The sequence below is a fragment of the Hippoglossus hippoglossus genome, chromosome 7, assembly GCF_009819705.1.
Source record: "Hippoglossus hippoglossus isolate fHipHip1 chromosome 7, fHipHip1.pri, whole genome shotgun sequence".
NCBI lineage: Eukaryota > Metazoa > Chordata > Actinopteri > Pleuronectiformes > Pleuronectidae > Hippoglossus > Hippoglossus hippoglossus.
Window position 1 is genome coordinate 12,698,107 of NC_047157.1, and position 18,304 is coordinate 12,716,410.

General features: G+C 40.8%; 1 protein-coding gene across 5 annotated transcripts in view; it reads right to left on the bottom strand.

Moving 5' to 3' along the window:
* Window positions 1-17,640, bottom strand: part of LOC117764688 (neural cell adhesion molecule L1-like protein) — a 39,655-nt gene extending 22,015 nt beyond the window's left edge. For 4 of the 5 annotated variants that reach the window (XM_034590659.1, XM_034590657.1, XM_034590656.1 and 1 more), the window contains exons 1-12: window positions 10,940-11,087; window positions 10,347-10,528; window positions 10,068-10,202; window positions 9,332-9,472; window positions 8,395-8,506; window positions 7,072-7,238; window positions 6,310-6,475; window positions 5,594-5,718; window positions 5,334-5,438; window positions 1,254-1,451; window positions 442-512; window positions 116-338 (exon numbers count right to left, since the gene is read on the bottom strand). In XM_034590659.1, the coding sequence (XP_034446550.1) occupies window positions 116-338; window positions 442-512; window positions 1,254-1,451; window positions 5,334-5,438; window positions 5,594-5,718; window positions 6,310-6,475; window positions 7,072-7,238; window positions 8,395-8,506; window positions 9,332-9,472; window positions 10,068-10,202; window positions 10,347-10,528; window positions 10,940-10,989 (1,675 nt within the window). In that variant the 5' untranslated portion in view covers window positions 10,990-11,087. Of the gene's footprint in view, window positions 1-115; window positions 339-441; window positions 513-1,253; window positions 1,452-5,333; window positions 5,439-5,593; window positions 5,719-6,309; window positions 6,476-7,071; window positions 7,239-8,394; window positions 8,507-9,331; window positions 9,473-10,067; window positions 10,203-10,346; window positions 10,529-10,939; window positions 11,088-11,592; window positions 11,764-13,982; window positions 14,106-14,212; window positions 14,392-14,519; window positions 14,629-15,080; window positions 15,241-17,314 lie in introns of those variants that run through there. The other variant, XM_034590661.1, reaches the window with a different exon arrangement.
* Between the last annotated feature and the right edge of the window lie 664 nt (window positions 17,641-18,304).

Sequence of the window (18,304 nt, forward strand, 5' to 3'; positions counted from 1 at the left end):
TCAGGGCGTGATTTAATGAAGTTGAAACGGATGTGCTTATAGACATGTTATATAATGAAATTATATATATTATATTAAAATATACAGTCGAGGAAGAATTAATTTTACAACTCACCATCTTCTCCAGAGTAACCCGTGACCACTTTGGGTTCAGGTCCCCACCCGTGGCTGTTCCTGCTCTGAATTTTGATCTCGTACGGGACGAACGTGCTCGTGTTCCTCAAGACAAACGAGTGTCTTTTCTCCATGTGATCCTTCCAGTTGTCCTCCACCCCCAGTTTCCTGTAGTTCACCTTGTACTCCAGGCCTGGGCCGTTGTGTTCGATCGGCAGCAGCGGCTACAAAAAGACAATATGCTGATGACTTAGCAATCACTAAAAATGACTAAAATACGTTTTCTTATGTACATGATATACTTTCTTATAAAAATCTTTCTCTCACCTCCCAAGTGATGTCCATTTGATGAGGAAGGTGTCCTTGAATTTTGATGTTCTCCGGGTTCCTATCAGGAGCTTTGGAGTAATTTGTTAAATTGAATGATTATATAACAATAAATGAAAAATAATAAAGTATCTTGTGTTAATCTTTACTACAGTAAATCTACTGCAGCCTCTTACAGCTAAAGTGCACGTGCCTATCCTTACTATTCAGCATCAAGAGATCCTGATTTCATTATAACATATATGAGCTCAGTAAATCCAGTTTTTTCTCATCAAGCAGCCAAAACAAGAAAAACCATACAAAGTAAACTAATTTGAATCCTTAGGGCAATTAAAGTTTTTAATTAGTTTAAAGTTTTATCTCCATCTGTTCTTGCTGGAGTGTATTCATTTGTTTTAATTCTTTCATTCGCTTTAATTTAAATCTTAGAACTGTATTTATTTCTACTGCTCTCACTTATGTTTTTTGTCATTTTTGCAAATTTGACTGTTTTGGTTCTTTGTGTTTTCTTGGTGTCTCAGCATGTTTTGTTTATTTTTTGTACTTGGCTATATTGTAAATCCCTGCTTCAATGTATTCCGAGTTAAAATACAGGTTGAATGAATGAAAGTCCAGGTTAAGCAGCCACATTTAAAGGAGCTAATGCTGAGGGACTTCAGGCTCTACTGCTACATAGTCCTTTTGATAAAGGCCGTAGCCTCTCCACACGGCACCTCTCTGCACACTTCAAAAGAAGGCAAAAAAAGTTCCACACTTTCACCACTGACAGATAACAACATCAGAAAATGTTAATTAAAAGGAGTGGGTCCTACCAGCAGGGGGTGTTTTGTATCTCTCAGTGGGCTCACTGGGGGGTCCGGGTCCGACCGCGTTCACGGCATACACTCTGAACTGGTAGTTAAGGTGTCCATTTAGTGCCAGCTCGGCTGTTGCCTGGTTACCGGGGACTTTCTGTAGCTCCCTCCACCTGCCGGGCTCCCATTGGCTCTCCTCGTACTCCACTATAAATTCTGTGCTCACAGAGGAGATGGCACCGCACATAACAATTACACATTCAGTCATCACCATATAAACTGATGATCACATCCGCTGGGAGAGCATGAATTATACTCATTTTATTTAGACATTCTTCAACCTACAGTACAAGTAGACTAATAAAGGAGATGTTTAACAGTGTAATAGATGTGATGAGTGGATAAGGCGATCAATAAGCTCGTGAGTGAAGAATGAAGCGGGAGTCAGGAGGTGATTAGCTCAGCTTCCTCTATATAAGGACATGTATCTGCCTTAAAGCCAAATCTGCAATTTCTGTTATTGTACAGATTAAACAAATAGGATATTTACAGTACCCTGAAGTGCAAATCACAACGGCAAACCACAAAAAAACAGGCAAATCACAATACAGACCAATAAATCACAAAACACAACGCTTAATGAGAACACACAACGACACACAAAACGCAACAACAAATCACAAAGCATCACAGTTTCCATGCTAAGACGGGCTAATCACCTTTTGACTCCATCTCTGTGCTCAATGCTCCGACATCACAGAGGTGTTGATCGTATCATTTCTTGCATTATATTCTCGTCCAGAAATCTCCGGCTTATGTTGAATTTAGATAAACTTAGAAGTCCCATGTTTTTACTGTTATAAACAATAGAAAGCAACTGTTTGCCAGAATCCCACAACAGCTTCATTCCTGCCTCTGAAATGAGGGATGTGTAAATTAGTTAAGCAACACTACACCTATGAGTGTGTTGAAAATGATGAAGTGTTCAAAATCCCAATTAACTACTTGGTATAGAGTGCCTCAAGTGACTGTTTGTCATGGAGGGAATAACAAATGAGTAAACAAAGGGAGGATTTCAGACATGGACATTTGACAATTTCCATGACTAATTAATTAAATTAAATGAATATTTCAATACACATCCACCTGGTGCTCAGCCAGATCCACCGTTAATGTTAATTGGAACCTATTACACTAATTTCCTGCTTTATATTTTTATTCTGGGACTCCATTAAGCTTTCCATTAAGCCTTGATTATCTCAAACTGCCAGTTATGCAGTTCCTCAGTTGAGCTTTTGACTGAAACAAACAATATTAGCTCAGATCCCGAAAGGCTCACTTTCTTCTGACTGGTCAACTGGTCGAAGCTGTACTATAAAACTGAGTAACTAGTAACTAAATCTAAGTAACGGGACATACATGACTGTATAATGGCATCTTGTTGAATCCATTCAGACATATTGGAGTCCACACTGGCCCAGAATGTGAGTGTGCACAAACATGTCTCAGTTCTGCGAATATTACGACCACTACCTAAAACAAGAATTATCGCCCTGTGGTTGTATGTCCCTCCAGCTGTTCCTGACATATTGCATTCACAATAATGCGAGGTCAACATGACTTTTGACCCCTGACATTTAAACACTTCATCTCTGAGTCCAAGTGACATCTGGTCAAAATTTTAAGAAATTCCCTTCAGGCAGAATTGAGAAATGATGTTCAATCGGCCAAAAGGTTTTGTGAGGCCATGTGATGTTTGACCTCCTAAATCTAATCAGTTCATCCTTGAGTCTAAGAGAAAGTGCCAATTTTGAAAGAATTCTCTTCATGTATTCTTAGAATAAAGCAAAAATAGGATTTGGGGAGGTCACCATGACCTTGACCTTTGACCTTAGTTCACCTTAAATCTAATTTGCTCATCCTTGCATCCAACTGAACATTTGAGCCAAATTTGAAGAACTTTCCTCAAGGTGTTCTTGAGATATTGGGCTCAAATACTGGCGGTAAACATAACGCCTCCAGCCACCATTATTCTAACACAAAATGTGGCCATGTTAAATATGGACATCCGACATTGTAACATCATATAAATAATAATAATAACAGTCAATAATGATAACAGGCCCCCTTAAATAAAAGGGCTGGCCTCAAACTGCTGTCTCTTGCTCGGAGTTGTTTGATTAAACAAATAAACTAGAATTATGACATTTCTCTCTCACCAAGGATCTTCAGGTGAGTCTGTTCAAATTTCTGATCAGTGCTTTCACATATCAAAGCTAAGGGACAGTTCAAGCCTACGACAGGACACATCTATCACTCGATTCAATTCTGATCAAAACTAAGTTCCAAAAATAAATGAGTGCCCGTTTTGAAGCGTAAATAGGAAACCAGCCTCCTCGCCAGGATCCTCAGCACTTTACAAGTTGCAGCCATGTCTTTTTTAACAACACTCCGTTTGCACTCAGCAGTGATCACAGCAGCAGAATCTGTTAACAACCCTTTTCACAACAGAGGAGACGTGGTATTTAGTGATGTGCAGGAGCTAAATGAGGAGAATCAAAGAGAGACTCTAATCCGGTCTGTGGATTCTAAGTGCTGCATAATGTTGAGATGTGGTCTGGCTTCCATAATTAGCAGGAACTGGCTCAGTCCCATCTTCCTGGGAAACAGGTATGTAACCCTAATCAGTTACACAGTGGTAATGTATAACAGAGTCCAATATGCATTTGTAACATTTACTGTTATAACTACACAAAATCTGTGTAAATAGCATTTGGTTTCTGTGCCCTTATGTCCTTTTCGGAGACCCCTCCTAATAAGCACGTGTCTCCTGATTCATCTCTCGCCTTTACTCCCTCAGAGAGGTATGCAACATTTTGGTCATTCAAATTTGCGTATGTTAGCCTCTCCGTTATTATGTTTTTAAGTTGTGTCTCTTGAAACCACCGGTTACTTGTACATAGGTGTATTTAAATAGAACATATGTGTGTCTGAGAAGTCAAGATACCTGCATTTTGTATTAGCTTTAAATGTAATATTATTTTTTTTGTATGATATGTGCCCTTTTTGCTTTTAACAACAGTATGTATCCTTTCGGAATATCACAAAATGTTTGGTTTTCACCGTCTTCAAGTGTCCCTGTGAGTCATGTTGAGGTGATGGAGGAAATTCATGACATGTCTTTGTTCTTCACGTAGTTCTTGCAACGCTTCAAGGTGTGTTTGGTCTTATTATCTACTCCAGTAAGACATAAATCAGAGGGTTCAGCATGTCTGAAGAATGGAGTGGTACTTCTCCTCGGTCAGGGTGTAGTCAGTTAGCTAAAGGTGTCTAATTCCACAGCAGAATACTCCCACCACCAGGTTTCACATTGGTTTGATTCATTCTCTCTCCTGTTTCGTCTCCTTAGAGACACACTTCTGTCTCCGCCATCAATCTCAAACTTGGATTTATAAGCAAACAGGACCCTTTTTCCTCTGTGAAATGCTGGTATTTGTCAGGCCACTATAAAGTTGTCGGCCTTGTTTCCTCTCCTGAGAAGTGGTTTAGAAACTGCCATTACTCCTCTTCAAGAAAGTACTTTTTTTGATTGCAGTCTTGAGTTCAAAATCGTGTTTCTGTGATGAAGTTGCTTTTCTCGGGTAGCAAGGCTTGACGTATTGATCTTCTGATGGTGCAGTCACTTGTGGTCCAATCAATTGTAGTTTGGGTAAAAATGATCCAGTTTCTGCAAAGCGTTTTAGAGTGTGATGCACCGACCTTTAGTCTAGCCATGACTGACGCTGAGAAAGTCCCCTGTTTGATTAGGCACAGTCTTATTTATATCAGGTGAACAATGGAAGGGATACAAATTGTGTTGGTCAGTGTTTCTTATGAATTTTCCATAATGTAACATCTTGTGTTTTTAAATATTTCTGAATCATCAAACCTTCTGATAATTTCCATGTTCACATGAAAACATATTAGTAATTTGAAATGTCTCTGATTTTTGGAACCTTACATTGAACTGTGAATTGTGTTCTGACAGTAAATCTTTTTTGCACCTCTACAATCCAATAAAATAGGATAAAATGTTACTACTTCTACATTGACCTCTACCTGTTACAGAGCTGTTGTGATCACTTCCAGGTTTCCAAGACAAGGAGACGTTCCTTGGGACCTTAAGTTCTAAAAGCGCTATATTCTTTGGAGCATCAGGAACGTCTGCAACACAAAACACACACAGAAACCTCAGATCAGCAACTTTCTGTCAATTCAACAGCCAAAGCAGTTGGAAAATGTAGATGTCACAAATCTGTTGCAGAAATGTGTAATTAATATGTAATGAATGAACTCTACATTACAACAAAGTGTCTTACCCAGTACTGTGAGTAGTGCAGTGGCATTGTCCTCATCCAGACTGGTTCTAGCGATGCATGTGTATATTCCTTGATCACTCAGGTTCACATTCATGATCTGCAGCAGGCCATCATCCATAAAGTATCTGAGCACGTGATGAGAACAGACTTTATTAACTGCTGAATTTAGATTTAGAAAGTATCAAGTAAAGAGTGTTAATTGAATTTAACATTAAATATTTTGTTTTAATCAAAATGCACATTGTATTAAAAAGGTATGTGTTATTTTTCAACATATGAATCAAGTGCAATTGTTGAAAGAAAAGCAAACATTAAAAAATTTCTGAATTACAAAAACAAGATGATCTGGATTTGCTCAAAAAAGTATTTTTCCCTCGGGTCATCAGCTAACTTTCCAACAAATGTTAAGGAAACTGCTGCAGCATTTGTAGATATTCTGTTCCTTAACTACCTGTTAACCAGACCAAAATATATGTGAAGTCTATAAAGAATAGGAAACCAATCAATTGATCAATAAGTCAATAGAAATCCAGAGAGAAAATCCCTTTCATATGACCTACTGGGTCAATCTGTACTGACCAGAATGAGGAATTCATCTTTTGGGATGTTTGATAATTCTTTCTCCTTGCTTAGCGTTAGCAGGCAGACAAAGAGACAGAGCTAAACCACGTTAAACAGACACATCAGAAAACTGACTGAACGCTTATCAAATCTACCTGGGCTTCTCCTCAAAGGAAGTCAGGATCTCCTCCCCATCCTTTATCCACACCACTTCGAAGCTGCTCCGCAGGGTTTTATCATATTCCGCCTGGCACGTCAACTGGGCTGTGCTCCCACTGATGATCTCCACGTCCTGAGGCGGATCTACTATTTTCGTAGGGTCTAAAGATAAAACATCACCAGGAACAAACAGAAACCATTATCTTGTTAGGCTGGAGCCAGAGAAATCACGATAAGATATATTTGAAGTTTTCTTTCTCACTGTGACTATGATGACTTTGATGGGTGCTTTGTAACCAAAAAAAGGAATTGTCACACATGGTCACTTGCATGTTTGGAATGCCATGAAAAATATGTATCTGTAATCAGGCTCCTATCACAAGACAATTCATGCTGCTTCTTCTTACATCCTAAATGAAAGATGAATTTAGGTTAAAATGCAAAGATAATCAGTGGCTTTTCAACACAAGTTCTGCATCGTAAAACGTGCAAGTTTCATGCAAACCCACAGAACTTGTTTTTTGTTGTAGTTTTGTCAACAAGCCAAAGCTTTCTATTGAACAAGGGGACCTGCAAAAAACTGTCACAGTTCGGGCCAAGTGTGTTTATAACACAACCACCCTTTCACTTTAAAGGGTCAGTTCACCTGAACAGAGAAAAAATCCTTTACTCGGAAACTGTTTATCTTGTGGGTGAACTGGTCGTGTGCAGTGACTTTGCTCAAAGGAAGCAACATTATTCAGTATCATTTTACTGACCTTTCACATCCAGCAGAGCAGTGACGGTCAACTCCCCCTCCGTATTAAAGGCGGCACACACATAAACCCCGCTGTCGTCTTTTTCTGCTCTGATGATTTGCAACGCTCCGTTCTGCAGAGACAAAAATCGCTCTCCCTTGATAGTTTCTGGAGCATCGTCTTTGGCCCTGAAAGACAAAGGTTACACAGCTTTAGAGTCTGTGTGTAGAACAGCTGAAGAGCAAATCCATCATTGTCAATGGAGAGGCACTTTGAATTTTAAGTTTAAAAAATAATCAGTCTAAGTCAGATTTGAGCCAAATCATGTATGCCTATTTTATTTTTATTATAATTTTGGCTGTTTCTCCTCCATACAGTAAATCATCCTCAGCATATCATACTGTTTGTCTATCTAATAATTCCAGAAATCTCACTGTATGTTGTTTGCATATTAAAGAACTGTTCATCTCAACGCCTTCACACTTGGTGTCTGTATTGTTGAGGGCCCAGGGAAGGACAATGTTGAATTTGTTGTAATTTGGACGAGCTATATACGTTCAATATTAATATGATTTAAAATATACCAACAACTTCCTCCGCAAAATCCGCCATAGGTTTCCGCAGAGAGCGAATTTTGAGCTCAAAGTGGGCGGCTCACCTGTCTCCATCTTGCCAGTGCCTTACTCCTCCTACTTCCCAGCTAATCCAAAAATGGGGTCGAGCATGGGTGGAGTTGAGGTGGTCTTGTAATTTATCTTTTTAATTTTTTTCCTTTGAGGTTTAGCTAGTTGCTCACTTACTTCTGAAAATAACTGGAAATTATGAATGGGTTAAATCATAATCTAAATGAAAAAGAAAAACAGATCTAGGCTTGTTGATTACATTAAAGTGGATCATGATTTAATAGTAACAGAGGAGCTATCTTAATGATATTCCGAGGGTGTCTTTTTGTAAGGTTAAACAGGTTTTGTCCCGATCTGTCTGAGATCCTATTTCCCATTTGTGGAGCTGCAGCAGAGACACACGGCTCGTTGAAACATTTAATTAGACCTTTTTCATGGAGCGGAGGAGGATTCTCTCATTACACAGACACAAGTGTCATCATCAGACTATTTCATGCAAACACCTGAAGCAGTGTGGAGCTGATAGCATGACTCTCTGCTATTAAACTAAGCTGCGTTTCGTTGTCTGGGCTGCAGCAGAGACGGCACAGAGGGTTCGCACAATGCATACTGATGCTGTGATGTAACTACATGGATGAAATCATAGTTACATCACAGCAGATGAAGGTGTCAAGCTTGACAGATGTCACCAAGACTAATTCCTCATATTCTTACGACTTACCAAGTGATGGTCGCTGGTGGAGAGCTGAACACAGTGCAGTCCATGATGATGTGATCACCAAGTATTACATCATACTCTTGGTAGTCCCGCGTCAATATCAGAGGAGCCACATCTAAAGGAAAGTGGAGAGCGGAGAGATTACAGCTGCTCAAATGTCAAGTTTTCACAGAGGAACAGATTAGCTGAAACACGGATAATATTCACCTACACGTAAAAACTCTTCATATACTTCAATTCATAATGGTGCAAATAACTTAAAGTCTATAAACCTGGAAAAAATTATAAAAGTATGTAAATTGTCTTACTCCATACATTGAATGACAGTAAAAAAAATAAAGAAAATAACTGTTTGTACTTCTACAAAAGAATCTACTATGAATGTATATGTATTGCTCTTTTAGCAGTAAGCTGCTGTGTGTACAGTGGCTGCATCAGTGACACACCAGTGTGTGTGTGTGTGTGTGTGTGTGTGTGTGTGTGTGTGTGTGTGTGTGTGTGTGTGTGTGTGTGTGTGTGTGTGTGTGTGTGTGTGTGTGTGTGTGTGTGTGTGTGTGTGAGGGGGTAAAGTGGATAAAAGCAAAACATAAAAATAGCCTTTTACCTTATGATTTCTATGATACATATAATTTCTATACTAAAACATATTGGCTGGGCTACCCTACTTTCATTTTTACACTGCACATGTATGTACTTAGGGAAATCCAGCAATAACCATGTCAGGTACAGGGTCACACAAGCTCAGAGCAGCGTACATGAACTGCTTCTGGCTGAGGTAGGTGTCTGATACATAAAAACAGACAAAACCTGTCGGGTTCATGTGGGACTTAAATTTGGATGATTTCTATTCTATTTAAAGTAGCAGTAGATGACTGGTCAGCCTATAAGAAGAAGTATACAAGCACAAACAGTAGCTGCAGTCTGTTGTTGTAACACTCACTCATGACCATGATGTTAATGTTGGCCAGAATACTGCCATGAGTGTTGGAGGCCTCACACTGGTACACAGCACTGTCCTCTTTCCTGGCGTTATGCAGCACCACAGTGTCGTCGAGCACTCGCCTGTTGCTCTCAGGGTCATCTGACAGAAACACACATAAATATCAATAAAGACAGAACATTAAGATCCTTCCACAGCAACTAAAGCACAGATCACATGTTTAAAGGCTGATGGCAGCATTTGTAAGGATTAATCAAATTGATTAATCAGAAACTTGGCAATAATTGTAAAAAAAAGTATTAATTTGACAAAATCTGTTTTCAGCTTTTAAAATGTGAAGATTTGTAGCTTTTTCTCTGTTTAATAAAATCATAAATCAAATGTATTTGGGTTTCAAACTGGTGATTGGCGAAAAAAAGTCACTTGAAGACATTACTTTGGGGTTTCACTAAAATCTTATTGACAAAATGATGAATTTATACATATAAAACATAATCACCAGATTAACTGATAATAAATATTGCTGCACTTGTAAAATAGTAATAGTATCAGTGCATATTTTAACTCAGGGGATTGTGTTTTATATTTTGAAAGAGTACAAATCATTCATTGTCAAGCCTGTCTCTGAAGGACACGTCACAGAACAGCTGCTTGCTGGTTGTGCGCCTCAGGTTTTGCACCGTCCTCCTGCCCAGCGGCAAAAGAAATGACAAGAACAAGAATTGTTCCCAGTCACCTTCGAACAATTCTCCGTTCCTCCTCCACGTTATGTCTGGCAGTGGTTTTCCGCTGACCGAGCACTTGATGTGAACGTCAGACCCGATCACAGTCAGCTGGCTCTGAGGAGGCTCTGTCAGCCACTTTGGCGGCTCTGGGAGACATTAAGGAGAGTTGTGTTGGTCTGAGTCAAAACAGCTGCCATCCCTGTGTCAACAGCTTTGCCTTTGAAGCCAAAACACATGGACTGACACATGCAAACAGTATATACAGTGATCAGGCCCTGATGTTGACCTACCTTCCACTATGACATCAAAGTAGTGGACAACCTTTCCACCAGAGTTTTCCGCGGTACACATATATTTCCCCTGATCCCTCTCCTCTACAGCAGAGATGGCCAACAGCTTTCCAAATTTTTCCAATTTCTTCCGCGGAGGCAGGTCTTCCCCCAGTTTTATCCATTTTACCGTCGGAGTGGGACTACGACATGAAACAATGACATATTATGACACGTAGAATTGCACTCGGTAGAGTTCACACCTCTGCCAAGGCCCAACAGTCCCCTTATGCAACCACTTTTAAATTCACTGGATCCAAATTTTTATTTGAATCTGCATCAAATTGCACACAGTCCTCCTAAACATGTCTGGATTATTTTTCATCAAAATCCATGTATTCTTTTCTGAGAAATCAACAAAGTGTTGGACAAATCCCTGGACCCGTGCCCTGATTGAAGATTTAGTCGGTCCTTTTTTAGCTTATGTCCAACCCCTCCCATTTCAAGGGAATTGGTTGAGTAGTTTTTGCGTATTCCTGCTCATCAACAAACTAAAAACCCACTGTAATTAATAATGTTAAACTTATTATGTGGTTACTGTAGCATATACATACAATCCCTCTGGTATGCACTCGAGCTTCAGATCTCTCCCCTTCAACAGCATCTTCTCTGTCTGAACACCAGAGGGCAGCAGCAGGCCAGCTTTTCTCACTGGGGGGGCTTCAACTGCAGTGACCACAGAGAGACTTCATCACTCACGTGACTCATTTGAATCAGTCCATCGAACTACACATGAGCTCACAGTCAATATCGTATTTGCAGTTTGGTGCAGCAAGCAAACCGACAGTGTTTCCTGTTCACTTGGTAGAAAAACAGTTTAGATTTAAATCGCGGAGGCTTTGATGTGGGAATAATATGACTCATTAGCATTGCTGGCGTCAGCAGATTCGTTGTCAGGTTTCACTGGAAAAGAAAACAGAGAATGGCGTGAGAATAATACGGGCAGTGATGGTTGATGCTTTGTCCTCGTCAACATGTGTTTCTCAATCACACCAAGAGTTTCCAGGAACCTAAACATGACAAGGCAAGCCCTGCTTCTTGGTATGCAGCAGAGGAATATTTTAAATATACCAATAACATGCAAGCGTTTTCTTTTTACACTCTTGGTGGAAGCTGAAATGGGTGTAACTGATTCTTATCATTATGCCTCGCAGGGATCTGTTATTGGCACCATGCTAAATAATTTGACTCAACTTTTCAAACTTACAGCTCTTGACCACGACAGCCATGGGGGACTTCTGGGTAATTCCGCGAATTATGGAGAAGGCGACAAAGCAGCAGTAATCCTGACGACTGTCTGTCTGTAAGGCGTTAGAGAAGTACAGGTTGCCGTCGACGTCCATGGACACCCTGTCATCCTGCTCAATTTGCTTGAGATCTGGAAAAGAACATTTGTGAATCAGTGATATGCAATCAGTGTCGACAATGTACGTGTCTAATGTCACCCCATGTTATCTTATCTTATACCTACTACTCTACATCTTATCGGGTTTACATTTGGCATGTGTATTGTTAGAGGCCCGATTCAGTGCAGTGTCAAATTTGGTAAATTTGGACACGCGTTATGTTCAATATTAATAAAATGTAATAAAGAGGTGACCAGCGCTCTCTAGCGGCAGCTGCTGGGACTCAACAACAGCAGGTTCACAACAACGGCAACCACAACGGATTCTCCAGTTCGAGGTTCTGTGGACTGACTCCAGCAGCTGGTCTTTATTTGCCGCGGCTCAATTACTGCACTGTCACTTTTACAGTTCCAGAAAGAAAGCTGCAACCAGCATCACCACAGGTCAAGCAAACTGAACGAGCACTGCACTAGTTTGTTAAAGTAGGACTTTAGACGACATGCATTCTCTAATAGATGCACTGGGTGCACCAGAGGGGGGAAAAAATCAAAGGCGAAAATTACTCCAACAACCTCATAGTCAGACATCACAACAAACTGAAACACAGCACAGCCTCATACTGTTTCCACTTGACATTAATGGAAATGCCCTGAAGAGTTTCCTTGTGTAGTACAGAGCCAGTGAATTCGTTCAGTGCAGTTCACTACAGTGCACTTCCCTGGGACAGCAGATTGGTTAAGATCGAGCTATTATTTGAAGTTATGGGTCAGTGACGCTCTGTTTCACTCCTTCGTCTTCCCATTCGCAATATTTAACAGCTTTATTTAAAACACAGCCTCCAGACATTAGTTGTACAAAGAAAACTCATGAACTAAAATGTCCACCTCATGGTTGTAAGCATACACCAGCCAGTCAGGTAGCAGTTTACATCCAAGTCCAGGTCATATGGAGAAATGGAGATTTTGACCAAATTATGTGTATTTTGTCATAATGAGCAAATGACCTGATGAGATGAGTTATGGACAAAAACACATATTGTGAGGTCAAACTATCCTTGAGCTTTAACCACTAAATTAGTCATTACTGAGAACTAAGTCAGTAATCAGTCCATCTTTGAGTCCAAGTGAATATTTGTTCCAAACTTGAAGAAATTTCCTCCAGGTATTTCTAAGATATCGAGTTAGTGAGGTGAAATGTCCAAATGAAAAACTGTGTTTGTGAGGTTTGCAGTGACGGTGACCTTTGACCTTTGACCATCAAAATCTCAAAAGTTCATTAACGAGTCCGAACAAACATTTGGGCCAAATGTGAAAGGGAATCTCAAAATGTCATGTTCACGAAAGTTGGATGTTCATAAAAGCACACCATTGTCAAAGCAGAGAAATAGAAAACATATCTTTTTATGTCAAATGGAACTCAAGGGAAACATGGGCCATTAATACGAAGCCAAAATTATTTCCATTCACTGTTTTTCCTTGACTTCAGAAAAGCTACTATATGTATTCAACTATCTCTTTAAAATGTTGGATGTATCAGTTGTTGTGACAGAATATAAATGTTATATAAATATAAACTAAGACTAAATCAAACAGAGACTAGTACTCATAAATTAAAAACAAAAACCTTAAACAAACAGTGTTTTCATTGTTTGTGTCTCATGCCCGTGTGTAACCTCTTATGCCTTTTTGTCTGATATCGGTCAGTTTAATTGGAGACGAGTTAGAGCCTCTTGAAGGTTCAGACAGAAAACTCAGCCTCTCTCCACTGAGCACTTCAGACAGAAGTGAGGTGACCTTCATCACAGTAAATCACTTTGTTTGGCAGTGGTGGGGAAAATGGTGCTGTGAGTTAAAAATTCAAAGAAAACACAAAGCACCATTTCAAAGGTCACCAGCTACTTTTGTTTGTCTGCGCGAAAACTCAGGAAGGAGGGACACAAACAGACCTCCACAGTATTTACACTATCCCCAGAGCCCAGCACGACACTAGAAGCACTGATTAGGACATGATGCCTAATGAACTCATGATCTTAAAATAACGTTAGGATGGCCTGACAGCATCTTAAACGCTCTCCAAGCAAGTTTAGTAATTTTCTGAAACAGTCAGCTGTGATTAGCAGGTGTGCAGAGGAGTGACAGCAGCCGGGATTTGAACGTTTATCTAACGTTTAAGTTTACATTATCCTCATTCATGTCATCAAACTACACACAGGCATATCCGCCGTGTAAGTTACAGTTGCTTCTTTACTCACCAATAGTCATCCAGTAGATCTGCCGCCGTCCCATACCCTGCGGAGGGTTGCACTTCAGGATGATTGGCTCTCCCTCCTGAACAACAACCGGATCAATTTCCTCCTTCGGAAACTTAGGGATATCTAATAACATTAAAAAAAACGGATAAACACAGTTGTGTGATGCCTCTGAAAAGAATTGGTCAGCAATTTTACATGACAGCTGAGTTTACCGTGTGAAGATTACTTACTGAGAACCATCAGTTCAATCTCCTCTGTTATGGCAGTTCCCAGTTTGTTAAAGGCGTAGCATCTGTATTTACCCTGGAACTGGGTGAGGTGTTTGAAGTGAAGCACAAAAGTTCCACCTGTGTTGTTCGTTGTGATGTATGGAGGAGTAAAGTCCTCGCCATCTTTTGTCCATCTGTATCTATGAGAGCAAAACATACAGTAGGTTTCCTTCAACCAATCTCTGATCAGTGATCAATGATGAGCGATCTGATGAGAGCTGTGATCTTTTGTGATGATTGTATTGTTTTTCATGTTGCGGTCACTTACTGTGGTGGTGGGTTGGCCCTGGCTTCACACCTGATGGTGATAAAGTGGTCGAAGGGAAGGACAATGACGGGACCTGATGTTTGATTTATTATGGTGGGAGGCTGCTCCACTAGAACATGAAGAGACATACACAGATGTTAAATGTTGACATGATGTTGAGAAGTCTTGGAAAAACAAGTTGGGTGCCAACAAAGCAGCGTAATCGGGACAAATAAGGCGCCTTGGACAGGCAGGGAAGTACAATGGCACACCGGGACTTAAATGCAAAACAAAGAAACCTCTGCTGCAAGAGCTGTGACTTAAACAATTTACTTTAAGTTGAGATTTGTTTGTCATTTTTCTAACAGCTCCAAACATTTATGCTCAGGCAGGATGGACATCTAAAAACACTTACAGCTAAAGATATAAACAGGCCTTTCTGACAAATGTTATTCTACTCCGCACAAAGTGAGAGGAAAATCAAGATTTGTAAATAATGATGCATTTTACCTTCCATGTCCATCAAACTTTGAATATCCTTTATATTTACTGGAAATCAAGTAAGCTAGTACAACTTCCTACCTTCCAGGGGGATATTGAGGCCTGCGGCTCTGGAGGTCAAGGCCAGAAACAGAACCAGCTGAAGGCTCCCTGCCAACCTCATTCCCCTCCGCTGGTTACTGGAGACAGTTGCGATGAGGAAAACGTTGTCGTCACTTGGAACTCGTAAGGCACAGAGGACCTGGAGGAGTCAGAATAAGATCAAACTGTGTAAGTCACAGGTTCAATAGTTCAGTTATAGGGAGCTTACAAGCAAGTGTTCTAATCACAGGTATAAAGCGCTGAATGGACATCGCAGGGGGGATATCTGCTTGGTTCTAACGGGGCTGCAAATTCTCACATAAATGGCAGTAATGTTGAAAATGTTCTATTGTATATGGCTTAATGTGAAGTGAACTTAAAGACAACCAGAAGTAAAATACATAAATGGGATCTGACAGCATTACAATCCATCAATTTTCTCTGATAATCCAAATGAAATTAATTTTTAAAGATTCTGTGCCTCAGGGGAAGAAAATGCTCTTCGTGATGTTTTGCAGGAACATGTAGATTAGCGAAAGGGCATTTAAGGGAATGTGAACTCTTAAGGCAGAGCTATCAGCAAACGACTACATTCCTTCAAATGAAATAATTAAAAATCTTGAAAAGAGAATAATTAAATTGCAGCCATTTACACATTACACATCTTAGATTTCCATGACAAAAAAAGAGGAAATTAAAAGCTCTGTAATGAGGCTCCTCCAAAGAACTTGTGGTTATCTTATGCAAAATTCCCCATTGAGGACACAGGCCATTTCATGTCAGTTGTCCCTCATTGTTGTGATGTTGTAGCTCAGCGCAGCAGAGCACTTGTCTGGAGATTACCCTTTGAACTGTGAAGCCTGGGCGGTGGCATCGCATGGCATGCTTACAGTAAACCCGGCTGGCACAAAAGCTAAGCTGCTGTCTGCTGCGATGGCTAGATCCAAGATGGCAGACTATAAATTGGCCTAAGCCTGTCAGTATTTCACGGCTTAGTTCTCCGCAGCGCGGAGACGGTGGCGGCAGCACCGGCGATGCCAAATGGGTTCACCCTCCAGCTAATCCCGCAATCGAGGAGAATGAAGGCAGGGTGCTCCAGCAGTCATACAGTACGCTGCTTAACAATGACTGAGTGCCGCTCGGGGTTTGTTCTGAGGACATGAGGCAGTATGTGTTCCCTGGTCTTAGTGAAAAAAAGGTTAATGTGGTAATTGTTTTAGACAAGAATCAGGACTAAGCTGCTTGACTTTAGAATCAATTAAACAAATTGAGAGATCGCAGCAAAGTATTATTTGAAATAAGAAGTTTGAGTGAATTGGATTGAATGCTTCACAAAGCTGGTTAGACGTTTGTTCTGGTGGAGTAAACATTTATTTCATGTTGTAATAAAGCTGTAAGCCTCTATCATTCTAAGTCTTAGTCTCACACAGGGAGGCACACACACACACCCACAAACACGTGCACATGGATAAAGGCCAACAGCACCATTACACAGGTGAGAAAACTGAAGTGAGAGGGTTGTGATTTAAGTCAGAGACAGAAACCACACCAGAGTCCTGATTGGGTGGGAGACCTTCACTCGTCCAGTGACATGGGAAGTGAGCTCTTTTATCCGCGATTGTTTTCATCCTGACAACACAGCGACAACCAAATGGACAACTTTCATTCATGTGCAGAAAATCCACCGCCTTGGTGCACACTCAAAGAACCATGTGGGTTAGGCAAATTACTAAACTGCGTAGACGCACGTGGAGAACTGCAAAACCTGCCACTTTGAAGAGAACTCAAACAAAGCTGACACAGGCTGTTTAAAAGGTAAAAATCCTCTGAGCGTAAAATGGGGTGGAGTCCCTGTGTAAACACAAAACAAAGCATTTGTTTTGGGAGCCGAGGGATCTATTACCTGAACACATGGCAGATCATAGCCACAGATCTGCAGGGATTATGCTTTTTAAGCCAATGGTTAGCCGGAGCACGACTTCACAACTAATCCCTGCCAACCCACATTGTACACGATGACTTTAAATGTCTTTAAACTCAAACTTAGGGCAAACAACCTCACACCCACCAGCACCTACACCGACTATATGCGTGGCTGCAGAGTAAAGATTGTCAGTTGTAGTAATGCAGAAATAATCTGTGCATTCTACTCAAACACACATACAGTACAGAGAGAGAAATCATTCCCCTGGGATTAATAACATCAAACTTTTCATCAAGTGACTAATACTCACTCATTTTTTGAGTCATTCTACATCTTAGGTCCACCTCCTGCAGAGGCCGGTGGAGGCAGCAGCTCTACAAACCCATAGAGAAAGTGCAGGACAGAAGCCTTCAAGGAGTCATTGCAACAACTCTCTCTGAGCCAACATCTCTGACATGTCCTCCCTCCTCCAGCCACCTCACGTTGCTCCTCTCCTGGTGCACGGACACGCCCCCCCGCCCGCCCCTCCACTCAGGCGGCTAAAGAAGCGACAGGAGACTCACTGAAGTGACATATGTCACCAAAGCCTCTCACTTGGCAAAGAGGCTCTCTAAGTCTGTGACAATGAGTGGGACAAAGCCTGCACTGCAGGGCGACTCAGTGAGTGTTAAAGAATGGGCGGAGAGGAAGTACAGGCATGCCTCTCCCCCTCTCTCTCCTTTTCTCTGTCCCCTTTTGCCTTGATTCCTCCATCCTGCCCTCCACAAACTACGCACGCCCATTTACACCCTGCTCCATCTCAGTGATCTTAGTGCAATGTGTCTTAGCTCCATTGAAAAGGGAAGGGAGTCATCTTATCTCACGAGACCAGATCTTTTGTGAAAGTGTACTTTCATTTCCATGCATGCAGTGCTTCAGGGTATTGATACAGATGGAGGCTTGGGAAAACGTGCCTGAAATAGACATGATGTTGTTGATGGAAGGCCAGGTTCTTTAGATACATTTCAAATTTTTCAAATCCATTCAACATGAAACTCTTCCATCAACTTAAATGGCTGTTTTATGTAAGGCTCTAATGGTAGCTATCTGTAATTCTCTGATTAGGACCCATTATACTCTATGGAGCAAGTTTGTGTCCTGATCTGCACTGTATTGGCAATAATGGGAACTGTACATAATTTGCTTATGGAGACATAATGACCATATATCAATAGACTAAGCAGTACTTTGCAGGGTCATCCAACGAGCAGGACACTCACTGCCCAGTGAATCAAAGTCTGACAAGAACTAGTGCAAGCTC